At 42.8% G+C, this 19,013-nt stretch overlaps 1 protein-coding gene across 2 annotated transcripts in view; it reads right to left on the bottom strand.

Moving 5' to 3' along the window:
- Positions 1–3,301: 3,301 nt before the first annotated feature.
- MMEL1 (membrane metalloendopeptidase like 1) overlaps positions 3,302–19,013 on the bottom strand; it is an 827,783-nt gene continuing 812,071 nt past the window's right edge. For both annotated transcript variants that reach the window (XM_085609192.1, XM_085609188.1), the window contains exons 21-23: positions 7,587–7,682; positions 7,038–7,114; positions 3,302–4,022 (exon numbers count right to left, since the gene is read on the bottom strand). In XM_085609192.1, the coding sequence (XP_085465318.1) occupies positions 3,923–4,022; positions 7,038–7,114; positions 7,587–7,682 (273 nt within the window). In that variant the 3' untranslated portion in view covers positions 3,302–3,922. The remainder of the gene's footprint in view (positions 4,023–7,037; positions 7,115–7,586; positions 7,683–19,013) is intronic.

The following is a 19,013-nucleotide window of genomic DNA, read 5'->3' as shown; positions in this document are numbered from 1 at the left end:
CGAAGCTGGCGCTACATAAATCTGGACACTGACAGCACCTGTTGTTGGAAGAGGCATCAGAAGAAGGAACTCACTCCGAAATGCATCATGCCCGGTCAATAAAGCTGCCGATTACCTGAAAGCCTGTGCGTGTGCCTAATCCTTTCATCAGAGGGGACTTGGTCTCAAGTTGTTGGTGCTTCGGCCACTCAGCACCTGGGCACCCCATCCTACAGCAGCGCAGCAGAATAAGTGGCAGCTTTGGTGATTTTCAAAAACTTTGGAAAACTGCTGCACCGCCGCCATTCCTGCATCCAGCAACACTTGTTGGGGCGGACTTTGATTACTCAATCCATGCCGGGATCTTTCGAGGGCTGGAATGGCGGCAGGATGAAGGCTTCTGGGAAAGGTAGTATTGTGCGCGAAGCAGTGGTGATTCTGGCGGGAACGAGGTCGCCACCCACTTGGGGAAGGTACTTACCCTGGATGCCTCAATCCATGCCACTCCCACCACGCTCAGCTCGCCTATCGGAGCGAAGCTGGCGCTACATAAATCTGGACACTGACAGCACCTGTTGTTGGAAGAGGCATCAGAAGAAGGAACTCACTCCGAAATGCATCATGCCCGGTCAATAAAGCTGCCGATTACCTGAAAGCCTGTGCGTGTGCCTAATCCTTTCATCAGAGGGGACTTGGTCTCAAATATATATATATATATATATATATATATATATATATATATATATATATATATATATATATATATATATATATATATATATATATATTATATATAAATATGTATTATATAATTGTCCAAGCCCAATTGCTTTTAAAATGTAATCCTGTGTGAATTTACTCTAACCACTAGCATATGTAGATCTTTGTACTTACCACCATTCCTATGTGATTTTAGAGTTTATCTTGTTTGTATCTCTTCCTTGAGTGACTTTACAACTTGTACATGTGCAATCAATTGTTTCCTGTTTATATCTCTTCCTTGAGTGACTTTACACCTTGTACATTTGCAAAAAATTTTCTGTTTGTATCTCTTATGTAACTCATGTAATCCAAAGTCCTTATGTAACGCAACTGGTTCGTTTGTAAAGTGCTCTGACACCTTCGGGTAATGTTCGCGCTGGGGAACAACCTTTACAACGCAACTTTTACAACGCACTACCTTTACAACGCATTTTTTACAACGCATAATCCATTACAACGCATGACATTACAACGCATGACACTACAACGCATTTTTAAAAACTACCTTTACAACGCATTCCATTACAACGCATACTACCATTACAACGCATACCATTACAACGCATAATATTACACTACACTATCCAACACTTACCCTACTGTTGCACCCCCTGGAGTTAGAATAGTAATTTTTACCCCTATACTATCCAACACTTACCCTACTGTTGCACCCCCTGGAGTTAGAATAGTAATTTTTACCCCTATTCTATCCAACACTTACCCTACTGTTGCACCCCCTGGTGTTAGAATAGTAATTTTTACCCCTATACTATCCAACACTTACCCTACTGTTGCACCCCCTGGAGTTAGAATAGTAATTTTTACCCCTATACTATCCAACACTTACCCTACTGTTGCACCCCCTGGAGTTAGAATAGTAATTTTTACCCCTATACTATCCAACACTTACCCTACTGATGCACCCCCTGGAGTTAGAATAGTAATTTTTACCCCTATACTATCCAACACTTACCCCACTGTTGCACCCCCTGGAGTTAGAATAGTAATTTTTACCCCTATACTATCCAACACTTACCCTACTGTTGCACCCCCTGGAGTTAGAATAGTAATTTTTACCCCTATACTATCCAACACTTACCCTACTGTTGCACCCCCTGGAGTTAGAAAAGTAACTTTTACCCCTATACTATCTAATACTTACCTTAAATGCAATTTAATATTATGCGTTGTAATGGTATGCGTTGTAAAGGTAGTATGCGTTGTAATGGAAATGCGTTGTAAAGGTAGTTTTTAAAAATGCGTTGTAGTGTCATGCGTTGTAATGTCATGCGTTGTAATGGATTATGCGTTGTAAAAAATGCGTTGTAAGTGCATGCGTTGTAAAAGTGTGCGTTGTAACGTCATACATCCGTTCGCGCTATATAAAATTGCATTAAATAAATAAAATAAATAAATAGAACTTTCCTGGGAATAGGATCTAGGGGTATGTTGGTCAACATCCTTTTGTAACAAAGATTGGACCTAAAATTAGGAAATCCTCCAGAGCAGCAAACTCTACACAAACACTCTTTTATATATACAACAGAACATTTCTTTGCCCTGTTACTTTAAACAAAATGCACACTGATCTCCCAGATACTTATTGGACATGTTCCTCCCCACATGCTGATTTACATCATCTGCTTTTTACCTGCCCGCTTATTCACAACTTTTGGAAAAGGGTTTGGTCTCAAATTATTTTAATCTTTGAATCTAAATGCCCTTTCTCCATTTCTCATGTGTTTTTAGGAAGCTTGTCCCCTGTTTGGACCAATTGAACTCTTAACATAAAGATTATAGATTTATTGATAGAAGTTGCCTTTCAACAAATAACCAAAAATTGGAAGGTCTTCACCAAACTATCTTACCAAGCATGGTGGTACGCCATTTGTAACAACCACAGACTGGACACAACTTTTGTACATCCTATTCATATGGCTACAAAACGTTTGAATTTATGGTTACCTATCACATTGTTTATTGATGCTAGCGCTAAACGCTCCTTTTCCCAAACCCCTCTTCAACAAGAGGTTTCTCAACCTCCATGACTTTCCTTATATTGATACTATATTAATTAGACCATTTTGAGACTTTTTATTGTATTTTCTGTATAGATTGTAATTTTCATATCCCTTTTCATGTTCTCCTTTATACATTACTAACCTGACATTTATATCCAACTGTTTTGTGCCTAAATTATTGCTTTAATGTAGTATGTATTGATACCTCATTTCCTTCAATAAACTTACTTTTGAACTTAAAATAATAACATTTATTTCTAAGATCATCGAATAACCTTAATAAACTTACACAATTTGCCTATCTTGCGAGTTGGTGGATACTTCGATTGTTTAATTACAATCTTCAAAAGGTTACCGCATGTGGCAGCCTGGAAATGTGGTACCACAATAAGTTGATGCTTTATATTGTATTTTTGATGTGAGCTATGACGATTAGCTGAATCATGGTGTCACAACATGTCTTTATGTTAACACATTCAGTACAGTGAAAACTCACAAAGAAAAAGTTGTCCACAACAAACCACGCCCAGGCAGCTGTGTATTTCTTTCTTTTTTATTTATTTATAAGGGAGGGGAAGAAGGACCACGGAGGGAACATTGAAAAGTACTTGAAAAGCACAAAAATTCACTGACTTTATCTTCAACATCAAAAATAAACCACTCCAAACAGAACAAAGACACATGTTTGCACATATTTTTCAGTAATGAAAAAGCAGTCAACAAGACTTATTAAAACTTTGCAAGGGGGCGGACGGACAACAGACATGCCAATGGAGGGTTAACACTCTTTTCTTAAAAATAATTCCATCTTTCCATAAGTAGTCTTGGAAACCCCTGACAGCAGTGTGTGTGTGTTTAAATAACAGTCAGTATAAGCCATTAAAAACAGTCATTTCCCCCATTAAAACAGTCATTTACCCCATAAAGCATATCCCTCAGCAGAGAGACCACCATCCAACATACGAAACACTTTGCATATATTTTCGCAGAACCTTTTTTAAAGTGTTAAGCTCGACTAGCTGCACGATAAACCTTGGCTGTGACTGAATGGGGAAACATCAGTCACGCTGTTGGCTCGTATACTGTTCGGTATCCCTCGCCAGGCTAGCCGACAGCTTCAGGCTGTGGAGTCCAAGTGCAATGTATGGTCTCTCTTTCGGCTACCAGACCCGACATGTCTCTACTGGGTGCATCTCTGTGCCCTTTTTGCAGTGGAATGCTTCAGAGAAGGCCTCAAAGTTCTGTAAGGAGCCCATGACCCTGCAACAGAAAATAAAAATACATTTATGATGTGTTAGCAAGGATCTTCTTGCGACCAAAGATGTGGTATAGGAAAAGCAGGTTGAAGCAACAAGTCTTTATTTCACAACTGGAAACCCTAGGACTAGTGGGCGAGGCAGGAATTTGGAATGGGTAGTCGAGGAGTTAATTCTTGGACACATTCAAATAGAATGAAGGGTTGTGAGTATATTGATTTGTTTCCAACTGGATTGGTGGGGACAAAACAATCTAAAAACAAAATTCGGGTCATAAGCCAGGGTTGTAAAGCACAGGCCCGGAATGGCTAGATCCAGGTCAAATTTGTATAATTTGCATATAAAGTACATTTGTATGTATTCAAATTGAACTCACTTACATCTGCCGTGTATCATCTGTTCCTGCACACACCTGGTAAACATGCTACTATAGAAAGCCAAAATCAAGCATACATGTGGAGGCTAGCTCTATTCTGATGTTATAAAGCAGACAGGAAAAAAGAAACATTAGGTGAGCCTATGGCATGTCCTAATTATTAAAGGTTTTGTTTCTTTAATCCACGGGTACTAGCTGACAGTTCTCAAGTGCCTTACCGAAGACATACTATCAATGCTGGTTGTTCTATCAATGAATATACTAATGATGCACACTGAGGTATGTTTCATGGGAATGTATCTCATTCATAATAATTATGGAGATCCTAAATGATAGACAGGGATTCTATTTATATATGTAGTTATCATTTATCACGAATTGAGAGCTGTGACATCCATCAAGAGTATTTGTGCTACTGCAAGAGCAAATTAAATTATACAACAAACAGTTGTTGATATATCCAATCTAATAAATTGAAAATGTTTGTAGAAGTGCACTAGATAGGAGCAATGGCCTATGTCTCAGCAGACTAACGCATCCACTGCAGGGCTTTCTCTCTGACTCCCAGGATGTAGGTTTGATTCCTGGTGGGCTCAGTTAGCCTTTAATCTGCCTGCAGTTGTGGAAATAGATATCAAGAAACATCACTTGTCACAGGGACCCGGACTGGCCAAATACCCCAGGCTGTGGTTGGTGGTAGGAGTGGGGGTTGCAAAGCAAAATGTTGCATGGACTTGGAGATCTCAGTTGCCTCCAATAGTTGCTGATTGGGAACGGGACATGGACTCGTGCGAGCAGGCAGAGAAGGTGGTCTATCAGACTAGGGGGTGCCCCCACAAATGGGAAAAGGTGTGGGGAAACTGTAACAAAAATCGCGGGCATGGTGGGCTCTAGATGTGGTTCGCATAGGAAGCATTGTCTGATCTGGGTGAATGGCTTGGACTATATAACTATTGTGATAGTTCAACCTTGAGTTATTTAATCTTTTTCATTGCCTTACGTGTTTATATTTGATCAGCAAGTTTATATTGTTATTTCCCCCTTTTTTCTCATCCTTTTGTATTTCTCCTTCCTTCCCCCTTTTAATATACAAAAGTATAAACAGCTTTCTTTGATATCATGATATTAATATGCATACATTGTTCTTATTTACTTTTGTTATTATGTATACTCACTTTTATGCAAATGTACTTTTAATAAAGCGGATTACATTTAAAAAATACTTAACGGGGCCCTCCAATTAATGACGTCATAACAAGTCTAAAAAAAAACAGCTAACATCATCAAACAATGAAAAATTCTAGAAAACCTATTCGTGGTGATTGTTAATGATGTATGACTGAGAAAGGAGAATTTTTATTTCACTTAACTGGATGGCCCCTTTAAGCAGAAAGTTTCATTGGTTCATATTTTTGGTCACATGTTTAGAGGTTTTACACCAGAGTTTTGCAAGTGGATTGCATAGTCTTTAAAATCTATTGTTTTTCCCAGCGCACTTTAGTAAATTGTGTCGCCTTTGAGTCCATGCTGATTAGTTTTTAGAAGCCTGTTCATCCATATCACCTAACGCAAATGCAATGCTACAGCAGAGCTGCATACACATTCAAAGAGAAACTTGTCTTAACTTGATTACCCACAAAGATCTGCCCCACGTTCTCACTTTTTAATATGACTTTATTTATAGTTCCTCTATTAATATTTTCTTCTTAAGATTTATGTGTTAGCACCTTGAGGAAACTTAACTTCAGATTTATGAAAACCGGGCGTTGTATCAATGGCTGAGAAGTTTGGAAAATAGGTGCAAGTTGTCATGGATGTCATTGGTGTAAGGGAGACTAGAAATGGCCAGTTGACCAAAGAAATTGCATTATTGCTGGGCATTAGGACCCGTATTACAAATAGGGCTCACTTTTCTTATGTGCGCCTTTAAACAGGAGCGCCAGGTGCAAACAACGAAAGTGCACCCTATTATGACGAATGCGCTGCCCTCAGGGCAGCCGCAAATTCAGGCTGCCCTAGGGAAGCATATTTAGTGAAACACAGAGTGGCTGATTAATAGTCTCTCTGTGTTTCTCTGTGCAGGAGCCAGCCCTTTCAGTGCGCCTCCTAAGGCCATGTTAGCCTCTGCGTCCGCATCTGTAATATGTCACTGGAGCACAGGCAAAGGGATTCCCTCGTTTGCATGGGGCCACACCCCCATGCAAATGAGGGAACACCCTCTCACAATAGCATTGGTGATGCATATCTACCAGCGCTATCATATCACAGAAGGTGCCGCACAAGCATCTGCAGTCCTTTCTGTAACACCAAAGTGCCGCAAAGGGCGCGCAAAACGGGGGCAAAACTCCTGCAGCACAAGGCACTTTCTGTAAAATGGCCCCCGAATTCCACGGCTGGAAAATGCACATAGGGAAAAACAAAGGTATAGACAGACAGCACCAGAATGGATGGCCTACTACCAGTCATTGGGAAACTCCAGCACTCTGAAACCAAAACAAATATCTATGTGATTCAGTGCTATATATATGATCTGAAACCAATTCTGCACCCTCATTATTACGTATAGATCTGGGAATCGGTTTTGAACCCCAAGAAGCCATCATATTAAGATAGTACACATATTTATCAATGTCCTGAATTTACCTGTATTTCAAAGGACTGTGGACATCTGTTTTGATGGACTGGCTAGCGTATTCTGGCCTATAGGAACCACACCAAACCTAGAATGGAAAATTAAATAATATTAATTTAGATTTAGCACATTCTATTTCCTACTAAACTTCATAAGATATATGACACCTTCCAAGAGGCAAGGCAGAAGAGCAGAGATTGGGGCAGTATACCAATTGCCACCACAGATGTTATAATTGACCACTGCATCATCTAGTGATGGAGCAATGTTAGCACCATGCTACTAGACTAGCCTCAGCAACCTTATTCCATGGGAGACACACTCTAGGATTCGCCCGTAACAGAAAAGACAAATAACACAATAATCCACAATTTGAACGAGAAGAAATATCTATTTTGACCATTCAGGTACTTTGAGGTTTTACCATTTCCCCAGCAATCACTATACTTTTGACTGAAAATAGTAAGATGCTGTGTTTTTGCTGTGTAGGTACATTACTGTTTTACAAAATAATGAATCTTATAAGAACAACTCATTGAACACAGCAAAACATTCCCTACCTGAGCAAAGTTGAGGAAGAAGAGCTGCTTGTGTGTAAGATTAAGTCCAGGCAGTTTGGGCTCCTTCCCCTCACGTTCCACCCATTTCAGGTAGGCCTAAAAAAAGAGACACATTTTGAGGAAAAAGTTATGCTTGACATGTTTTTCCACTCTAAGCCATTATCTATTCTCTCCCTGCCCCACACCTAGAAGCGCTGGAACGAGGAGCTAAAGCGGCGATAATTTTAACACCGTGCTTGATAATATGATACGCAATTCTCAAAATGTATGTAAGCAGCGTGACACAATGTCATGGCAAGCGTGCTATGGCCCAAAAGGAACCAAGGAAAATAGGCCAGTTGACGTTGATGCTCAGCACCCCCACTTTGAAAATTGGTCCAGTACCACTGCCCACAACATAGTTCCATTAATAGAAATGGGATTAACTTCTGCTCCCATTTATTCCCCCTTAATGAAGTGGAGTTGTATCATTTTGTGCCAATATGTGTGGTTCTTCTAGTTTGGAATCTGATCCACCTATCCAGTATTTCACCACGCACAGGCAGTTAACCCATTGAAAATATTTATTCAAACGTTTTGGTTAATGAGTACCAACCAGTTTAATATTGCATAATTTTGTATACCCTTCCTAGTAGTCTGTAGACCCCCATGAATATTTTCATGTATGATATTCCATTTTTAGGTTGAGCCTGGACAACGCATGCGCTGCCCTGCGAGGCATGCTGTAATTTAGACTGTGGCTTAAAGCACCTCCCATCTTTTAAAATGTGTTCAAGTTCATGCCCTTCAAAAATGTATACTTTTGGTTGGTCAGAATGCTTAATTAGTCCCGCCTTTTTGTCTTTCAAACGTTCCTAGGAGACTGCCCTAGTTACACGTGGCCTTTTTTATATAGGTTCTGGTGTGCGCACTGTTATTTTTCTTATTTGCCTCAGCTTGTGTAGTAGCACAGCGTCCACTTCGCAGACGCTGTGCTTTATGTTTCAGTTGCAATTTGCATCGCAGCTTTAATTATTGGTTTACTTGGGAGGCCATGCCCCTTTTAATGATGTGCCCACTTTCATTTTCACAATGGTGTCTTCTTTCCTGCAGTCTCTTCCTACCCCTTCAACCCTTCACCCTGCCCCCACCCCAACCACCCTTCTCAGATCGTTGCTTGTATTTCAAGTAATTTGACCAGAATCACAGGATGTTGAGCCGACGCCGAGACTCGAAGTCCAGAGTCGGCAGCCCTGACTGCACACCCTTCACAGCATGTTTGAAGCTGTTTCATTGCTGTTTGTTAAATGTTGCCAGATGGAGTAATTTATAAGCTCAAATGATGTTCAAGTCACATTTACGTGCTGTCCCACCCACCCCCTCACTGCTTTTATTTTCACCAGCATGTCTTGTATCCTGCTCGCCTTGTGCTGTCTCTCCATACCCCTTTACCCTGCACTCACCACCCCTCAGAGATCGCTGCTTGTATTTTAAGTGATTTTCTCAAAATCACAGGATGTTGAGCCACCACCGAGACTTAAACTCCTGGGTCCACAGCTCTGACCGCACGCCCTTCACAGCATGTTTGATGCCGTTTCATTGCTGTTTTTTAAATGTTGCCAGATGGAGTAATTTAAAAGCTTAAATGCTGGTCCAGTCACATTTCGTGCTGTCCCTCCCACACCCTCACCTTTTTCATTTTCACCATCGCGTCTTGTTTACTGCTTGCCCTGTGCTTTCTCTCCCTACCCCTTAACCCCACCCCACCACCCCTCCGATGTCGCTTCTTGTCTTGGAAGTGATTTGTACAAAATCACAGGACACCGCTTGCTCCTCAGTGACTTGGCACCCTGAAAGCTCCAGGGCCGCACAGTATACTGCATTACTAAATCCTTATAAGGTTCCAAAGGTGACACCATCATGCCTTTTCATAAGGACCAGGGGGCATATTATCAAGCACGGCGTTGAAATTATCACCGCTTTAGCAGCAGAAAACTGCCGCTAAAGCGGAGATAATGGGCTTGATAATATGCCGCAGAGAATTCCAATAGAAGCCCATGTTTACACCAGAACATGGGCTTCTATGGGAATTCTCAAGGGCATATTATCAAGCCCATTATCACCGCTTTAGCGGCACTTTTCTGCTGCTAAAGCGGCGATAATTTTAATGCCGTTTCTTAATAATATGCCCCCTAGCAAGGTTGCCAAGAGCACTAATGTAGATTTAGAAAATGGACTCTGCCACCACGCTTCCCTCTCCTAGAGAGTGCAAGCTGTGGAAGCCCAATCTCCCCCAGAGTGTACTCTGCATTTATCCCCAAATAAAAGCAGTCTTTCAGGCACAAATTTTGCAGTCCATTGTGCACGCAGTCAGTCAATATATAATGGTCACCATCATGCCTCCCTCACAGAAGTGTATCAAGCTTATCAAGAGCCCTAATACAACAATAAAAAATGGACCCTTCACCCTGCCTCCAGCGAACACAAACTGAGCGAGGCCAATCTCACCCTGAGAATATACAATCTATTTAGCCTCTTTTCTACAAGTGTTCTCAATTTCTACTGCCTCTACAGAGACAGCTATTGTTTCAAAGTTAACATATACAGCTCAAATGCTCATGCACTAATCTTGTAAACTCATGTTCATCCTCACAGTCCCAAGTTTAAGCTTCACATTTACCACAAACATATGCTATTGATCGCCACTTGAGGCTCAGAACAGCCACTGCATGCCAGGTTTGACATCTGCATGCCAGGATTCTGACAAAACCTCTGAGTTGTCACCTGTGGAGATGAACCATACATACAACACAAGATTGGAATGTGTTTCTCATATCTTTCCTCACATGGGTACCATTGAGTAAAACTTCATAATAATTCAATTACAGAACAACGTGAGGTCCGATCGATTGGCAACAACCTCTCATCATCACCCCAGGAGAAACTGCTAGCACCTTGAATTTCATTCACTCAGGGGCTCCAATGGACCCCTGCCCCCACCACACCTACTCCAGAGGACTGCAACCCATCAGCACCATGCGCACACCCATTGTGACTCCCTCCCCTTCTCCCATGACTTTCCTGAATGCTTGGAAACACACAACTGTTGTACCATTACTGAAGAAACCCTCTGCTGACCCTTGAATGCTCTCTAACTATAGACCATGCTACCATTCCCGGCCAAGGTCTCAGAAAAAATCACCAACAGACATCTCACCAAATACCTCAATGACCACCAACTCCTCAAAAACACTCAGTCTTGTTTCCGACCCAACCATAGCACGGAAAGAGCCCTCATCGCCACCACGGATAACATTCACATGCCCCTTATTTTCCTGAACTTCTCTGCAGCATTTGACACAGTCTACCACCTCATTCAATGCCTACACAACATTGGAATCCAAGGACATGCACTCTGATGTGTCTGCTCCTTCCTGACTCAAAGGACCCGTCAACCTGGCACTGTATACCTAGGACTCCTGCAACCTTATCTATGGAGGTCGGCAAGGTTCCTCCCTGAGCCTGACTCCCTTCAATGCATGCATGATCCCTCTAGCCAGCATCATCTGCTCTCAAAATATCAAAGCACTCTCCTACACTGATGAGATGCAACTCAATCCTTCCCTCACAGACAAAATGCTGAGTACCCGGATTAAGATCAATGCCTGCATGGCTTAAACTGCTCACTGGATGAATACCAACTGATTTCACAATCCTTCCAGACACCTTCGCTCATTGGAACTCCTACTTGCACAAATCCCGCACATATGAAAAACCAGATCCGGAAGTCGAGCCTTCTTCTACATCGGTCCTAAAGCATTGAAAAACCTACTGCTACACATAAGAGCCTCCTCCTCACTTCTTGAATTCTACAAGGAGATGAAGTCCTGCCTTTTTGAGTAATCTCACTAGGCTCTAGGTGTGCCTAGACTCACACCTGCTCAGTGCCAGGATGGTGTGGGATGGTAGTACACACTACAGATCTTCATAACATAACATAACTATACCAGGGCATACCAAATCAATTCATTTGATGCTGCATTTGTTGCTTGAAAACACCAGTTCGGCATAGTAATTCTGTTCAGGAATCTTGTCTAGTTCTATCCCTATACCATACACAAGTAATCTGCCCCACTGTTCCTGATCCTTTTCTCTCAACAAACAGGAATAATAATCTTGAAGGACCACTGAAAGTCCTAAATCTAATGTGATTTGAAATACTCATCCAGGTCAGTATTTTCTGGTACTGGTAGTCTTGTATTCATAATTGTGAAAACAAAACATGAGTACTACAATATCAGAAGGAAACCATCACAGATAAACTAACCTGAGAGTACTGGGTAGATCATAGTCTTATGGCAATTGTTTAGTTAATAAAGGGACACCTTCACATTGTGATGAGGTTGCCAATAGGGAGGCTAGGGGTTAAGCATTGCATGCAATGCAACCGTCTTTATAAGCAACAATGCATACCTGACCCCTGCCCAATCTGTTTGAGCAGGATGTCTTCTACTGGGTTTTCAGTACCTTACACCATGCCTGAATATATGGGTCCCAGTAAACAACATACATTAAAATGTGGCACAATTTTCATCAGCATTGCAAATTCCAATCACATTCACAGAGCAGGTAAACACATGAAGCAGTTGTGATGTCCTCCACATGAACACAGAGAACAGACACATTATGTAAAGTTGCAACTCATGTTCTCCTCATACATAAACATGCATTGGCAAAGTCAATTGGTTTGGTTTTTGTGAAGAAAAAATGCTTTTGCCAAGAAGCAGCATGACCTTGAGTAGTGTAATCTTCCTTAACACAAAGTACAGGTACAGGGCTTTTGTACGTACATATGTGCACAAATAGAGACAGCAGGAATACGGAGAGAGATGCCAAGAAATACAAAGGGGTGGGGATTAGACCAATAAAGAGAAGGATTATCCAGACAGAGATAAGAAAGTGAGGAGAAAAAGCAGAGGTAGGGAAATAAGGTGAGGAGGAGAGAGGCGGAAGTGGAGAGAAGGGTGAGACAGAGGGAGAGGATGGTTAGGTGGAGAGAGAGGAAGGTAAGGCACACAGGGAGTAAAGAATAGTACAGGCAGATTAGATACAGTAGAAAGGATTGACAAATTGTCCAGATTTCTTTCCAGAATACGTCCGGGAAAAAGGCTTTCTAGACCCTCTGGCAATAAGGACTTTGTCAATGTAACATCTTGAGACAGACAGCCCAAATGCACTGCAACCAACCAACCCCAGTTGCGTTTCGCTAACACTCTATCCCGATCAGGAAGATCTACGACAGCTTCTACACCCAAGACCCTGCCACTATGCGCGCCACCACCACAGGCAACCACGCCGCACCCCAACAGATCATGCTCAACTGGACTCTGCTCCTCACAGATGACACACACTCAAGACCATGAAGAGCAACCACTCAGGAGCCCCATTGGATCCTTGCCCGTACCACATCTTCCATAGAGCAGCCGCATCCATCACTCTCCAGCTTTGCTGCACCATCAACTGCTCCATCGAAACTGCCACCTTCCCCGATGACTGGAAACACGCAGACATCAAACCCCTGCTGAAGAAGCCGTCTGCGGTCCCGACAGACCTCTAGTACTTCGGACCCCTTTCCCTCCTCCCCTTTCCAGCCAAGGTTATCGAGAAGGCCATCAACACCCAACTCTCTGAGTTCATCAAAGAGAACCATGCCCTGGACACCTCCCAATATGGCCTCCATAGCAACTATAGCACTGAGAACACACTCCTCACCACCACCGCCGACATCCGCTCCCTCCACGACCGGGGCAAAACCGCAGCCCTCATCCTACTGGACTTCTCAGCCACCTTCAATACACCCTAATCACGATACTCCATGACACCAGCATCCGCAACAAAGCACTGGACTGGATCCACTCCTTCCTTACCGGCTGAACACAGTGAGTCCCACTACCCCTTTCCTCTCAGAATCTATAGAGATCAGCTGCGGAGTGCCCCAGGGCTCCTTTCTGAGCCCCACCCTCTTCAGCGTCTACATGGGCCCTCTCGCCGTCATCTTTAGAATCCATGGATTCAACATTGTCTCCTACACCAAAGACACCCAGCTAATCCTCTCCCTCACCAATGAGCCCACAACCGACAGAATCAACTTTTACAGCAGAATGAAGGCTGTTGCCACCTTGATGAAAGACAGCTGCCTCAAGCTCAACTCTGACAAGACGGAAGTACTCATCCTGGGACCCAACCCCTCAGCCTAGGATGACTCCTGGTGGCAGGCCGCCCTAGGAACCCCTCCCACCCCTACGGACCATGCATGCAACCTTGGCATCACACAGGACATCTCACTCACCTTGCAACGCTCAAAACAACGCAGTATCCTCATCCTGCTTCCTCACGCTCCACCTGCTTCGAAAGACATTCAGATGGATTCCAACAGAATCCAGAAAGACAGTCACCCACTCACTCATCACCAGCAGACTTGACTACAGCAACGCACTCACCCAGAAACAGCTCATGAAACTACAGAACGTCCAAAACGCTGTAGCCAGACTGGTCATCAATATCCCCCACCGCAGCCACATAACACAACACCTTCAACAACTCCCAATCAAGAGGAGAATCACCTTTGAGCTCCTCACACATGGCTACAAAGCTCTCCACTACGCAGCAACAGAATATCTGAACCACCACTTCGTACGCCACATGTCTGCCAGACAATACCGTTCCGCCCAACTCGCCCTGACTTCCATCCTGCAGATCCACAAGACCAGAATCGGAGGAAGATCCTTCTCCTACCTCACCGCCAAGACCTGGAATACTCTGCCCCTCCATCTCAGGCAATCCACGTTATTGACCCAATTCAGGAGGGACCTCAAGACCTGGCTCTTCGACTGAACCTCCACACCAGACGGATCTGCCACCCCTCTCTCAGCACCTTGAGACCCTCATGGGTGAGTAGCCATGCTATACAAACTCCCGAATAATTGATTGATCCTGTGAGATATAACAGGGATAACAACCCAAAGGCTCCTAATAGGGCAGTTTGCCCCAAACTTTGTTTACAAAAACATACAATCACCAGAAAAATACAAATGTATAAAACACGCCAATGCTCACCCCAAAAAGGATACTTTTTTACAATGCGCTATAATCTTAACCCCTGTGCACAGCAGGGGTTTGTAAAGATAGTGCATCATAAAAAATCCTAGAGAATTCAACAAAAAACACCGTTAATAACTAGGAGCCCAATTTAGACTTTGACTGACAGGGTACTCTGTTGCAAATGTGGCACAATACCCTGCCTGCCAATCCCTCAGTTGGCCCACCGAATTTAGAGATGAGCAGTCCTTAAGTATTTTATTGATGGAGACTCCGTAAGCTCCATCAACAAAATATTACCTCTGACAGCCGATAAAAATAATGACCTCTAGACTCTCAAAGAAAACTTCCAGGGCGAGGGGGTTATTCATTTTTTCAGCGTTTTCAAAACCAAACTTCTGCTTTCAGGGTTTGTTTCCAAAAAATACAAAAGATTAAATGGTGAATGGCTATGATGGAGATTCCTTTCAAAGTAAAGAGATAACCACTAGGCCTGTGGTAATCTCTAAATTTGACAGACGGTAGTCCATGAGGATGGCAAAGGTAAAATCTTCAGCATCTCCAAGTTTAAAGGATGGTAGTCTATCACAATGGCAGAGGTAATCACTTCTGTCACCCTGATGGTAAAACTAATAGTAAAGCCTGCATCCAGGCCCTGCACCCAGCCCCCTGGATTGTCCAATCCCTTCGTCCGGGGACTTCATGGGTTGGGCACAGGACCTGGCCTGCAGCCTGGTCTTGGACCTTACCTGCTGCGTAACAGCCTAATCCTTTAGCACACTGCATTTTTAAGATTCATTTCAGAACCGCGGTACCAGTAACAAAATCAGCATTTTATTTAAATTTAAGTACCAGGCAGGGGTCCCTATAGATATTTCTGGTCATTTATGGTCATATTCACCTACCTCCCTCACTGAGTTTTGCTTTTGACCATGCACAGTAGGAGGTTGAGCACAGAGTCTGGCCTATGGCCAGGCTCTGCAGCCAAACCCCAGCGAGCGGCCTTACCCAGCCATGCATGGGCAGTTGCCAGGCTAAGTGCCCAACCCCCAATGGGCACCAACTTCACATTTTCAATGTTTACATTTTTTTTCATGTTCCTGTGGCACTTCAGCACATGTGGCACTCCAATGTACTGATTGATAGTTCAAGCTTCACTTTTTAATGCTTGCACGGCCCACAGTACCCATGGTATTTCCATGGGATCACATGGGGGGCCACGCTGCTTCTCGTATGAGTCCATTGGGACCACACAGGGGTCTGGTTTGGTCCCACAGGGGTACCACAGTACGAGCGTTATGGATTTTTTAAATTTTTGGGATTCAGTGGGTCCTTCAGGGTCCCACCAGAAGGGCCGGGGGGTCAATGTCCTCCTACCCCACCCCATTCTGTCTTATTTTTTTACATACTCGGGACATGGTGACTGAATCCCTGAGTCCTGAAATAGCAGCCTCAACATTTCTGTTTATGTTGCAGCCAGCCAATCAGATTGTTCGGAACTGGTACCAGTCACATGGGCCAGGTGATGGCTGATGGGAGAAAAGCCCTCTCAACCAATCTGCTCTCTGCATTTTTTAAATGTTTGGTACCACGGGAGTACAGCATTTGTCCCGCTGGAACAACTGTCCAGATATCGCTATATTTTGAACATGACTTCATAAAAAAAGGGCTGAATAGATTATCACCAAATTACAAAACACGTGTTATCTGAGTAAAGATCTCGCTTTCTGCCAAATTTGGTGTAATTTAGTTCAGCCATTTTTGTTGTATAGCTTATCAAAACCCTATGGGACATTGGATATATATTAAAAAAAACTGTTTTAGGATACCCTCTTTTCTTGAGCCCTCATTTGATGGATCAACCCCAAATTTTTCGAGGAACGACCTTGAGGTAGATGAACTCTTTTTGGAAAGTTTCATGAAGATTTGTCAAACGACACCAAAGATATTGTCAAAACAAAAAACGCTTTTCCTATGGAACCTTTGACCTATCAGTGATCACCACTGTGTAATTGGTTTAAAAAATATAAAAATAAAAATAGATGTGTATATATATATATATATACACATATATTTATATATATATATATATATATATCTATATATATATTACCTACTGGCGGTCGCCAGTAGGTAGTTATAGTTAGGACCACGTTTCCATAGGAAAACCTCAACATTCTATTTTGAATAACTTTGGCGCCGGTCGACGAATCCTCGCGAATTTCTCAAAATAGGTGGGGCGCTCCGCTCCTACCCTGAAAGTCTCGGGGGGATCCGTCAAGCGGGGGCTGAGATAAAAGGGGGGTCCCAAAACGCGTTTTTCCCATGCATTTTTCCATAGGACCTTTAGAACGAGCTACAGCCCGAACCGCTGAACAGAATTACTCAAAATTTGGCAGAGAGGTAGTCCCTAGGTCAAGGAAGTGCCTTTTGTAGGTTTGGTGTAAATCTGTTCAGTAGATTCTGAGAAAATAGCCTTTAAATCAATATATATATCTGAGCCCGCTTACGGTACGCTTACCGTACGCTTACGGTAAGCGTACGGTGGCGTGCGCGTGCGCGATTCTGATTGGCTCTTAGATCTTAGTAAACATTCGAATCGGCCGAAACCAGGAAGCGGCGGCCGCCATTTTGTGTATTTCACTCTGAAAAAAAAGAGTGAAAACAAGGAAAGGGGGCAATGAGGAGAGTTACAGACCCCCTAACATTTGTAAGGGGGTCAAAGAAGGACAGAAAAGTACAAAAAAAACATTTATTGATTTTAAAAAAAATCACGGGGTACGCGTACGGTAAGCTTACGGTAAGCGTACGGTAGAAAAAAAAAAAAAAAAAAATGAAAATCAGATTTAAGTGTTTAGATATTAGGGGGCTCTAAAAAGTGCCGTTGTGTTTATGAAATGATTTTTTAGTGGTACCTACAAGTAAGTACCGATGCAGAGTCTAAGGTTCAAGAGGAAGACTCTGTTCCCTTCATCATTGAAGTGCACACCATCTCCTCTATAAATGTCTTGCATGTCATAACGCAAGTTGTTGTGGTAAATGGCACCCATACCATAGTCACGGAGGAAAGCAGAAACAGATTTGTTGACGTGCTTTCTTGCTTTGTCATCGCACCGCGTGCCCACCGTGCGTGCACGGCACTAACTGCGTAAAGTGGGCGCACGGTGCGCGAAGCGCACCGCGTGCTCACTGTGCGCGCACGGTGCGCGAAGCGCACCGTGCGCGCACGGAACGAACTGCGTTAAGTGGGCGCACACGCCACGAATGGCGTAAAGTAACTTAGCATTTAAAAAACCGTACAAATTCACTGAAAAAACCATAGGTTTCACACACGTTATAGTTAGGAATTAGCATTTAAAAAACCTTGCAAATTCACTGAAAAAACCATAGGTTTCACACATGTTATAGTTAGCGGAAATTTTACTGATAAAAAACCAATGAAATTCCCCCGTTATAGTTAGTGCAGGCAACTATAACTCACGCGACCGCAATCTTCTGCTGATGACATATGTGTCTTTATGAAAAAAAAATATTTGTAATATATGTATAGCTAAAAATGTATGGAAGAAGACATGGGCAAATAAGTGTCTAAATACAGTATTAGCATCAGCAGAGGATTGCGGTCGCGTGAGTTATAGTTGCCTGCACTAACTATAACGGGGGAATTTCATTGGTTTTTTATCAGTAAAATTTCCGCTAACTATAACATGTGTGAAACCTATGGTTTTTTCAGTGAATATATATATATATATCTCGAGACAGAGACAGAGAGGGAGAGAGAGAACAGAAAGGGTTAATTTCCTGAGACCTCAAGTAAAGTTTATTTCGGTGCATAGGAATAAAAAGTCCATCACTGGTGGGTAACTATGACAACACATGGCTGTGGATGATGATTTGGGCCAAACAGCCAGAACCACAATCTAGGCGAAACAACACAAGGGCTTGCACATCCTCTCAAACATTTGAGACTCCATGAAGGGTGAGATTAGGTAGTTTTGGAGTGCAAGTCCTTTGAAATCAATGGGGATGCAGGCATTTGATAGTGGCAATGAAGATTTTCAGTGTGGATGATCCCAATTGAGTTTATGGGAGGAATTTTGCTTGTTGGGAGGGTAAAGGTGAGCCGATGAGGCTGCCTGCCTCCAAGTAAGGATGGGTTGAGATGATTGTGCTTGCATGATTTTCCTGAGGATGTGAAGCTGTCAACAAAATTGGCATTAAAATGCTAGAATAGGTCAAGTACTGTGAGTGCTATCAATTGTCAATTTCTGTTTTCATTGTAGACCTTCACAGACAATTGATTTTCCCAAAAAATGAAAAGAATGGCTACTTACAATTCATCTAAAAATT

The sequence above is a fragment of the Triturus cristatus genome, chromosome 1_2 (genome assembly GCF_964204655.1).
Source record: "Triturus cristatus chromosome 1_2, aTriCri1.1, whole genome shotgun sequence".
Lineage (NCBI taxonomy): Eukaryota > Metazoa > Chordata > Amphibia > Caudata > Salamandridae > Triturus > Triturus cristatus.
The sequence above is the reverse complement of the archived record's forward strand: the minus strand, read 5'-3'. Positions and strand labels throughout refer to the sequence as shown.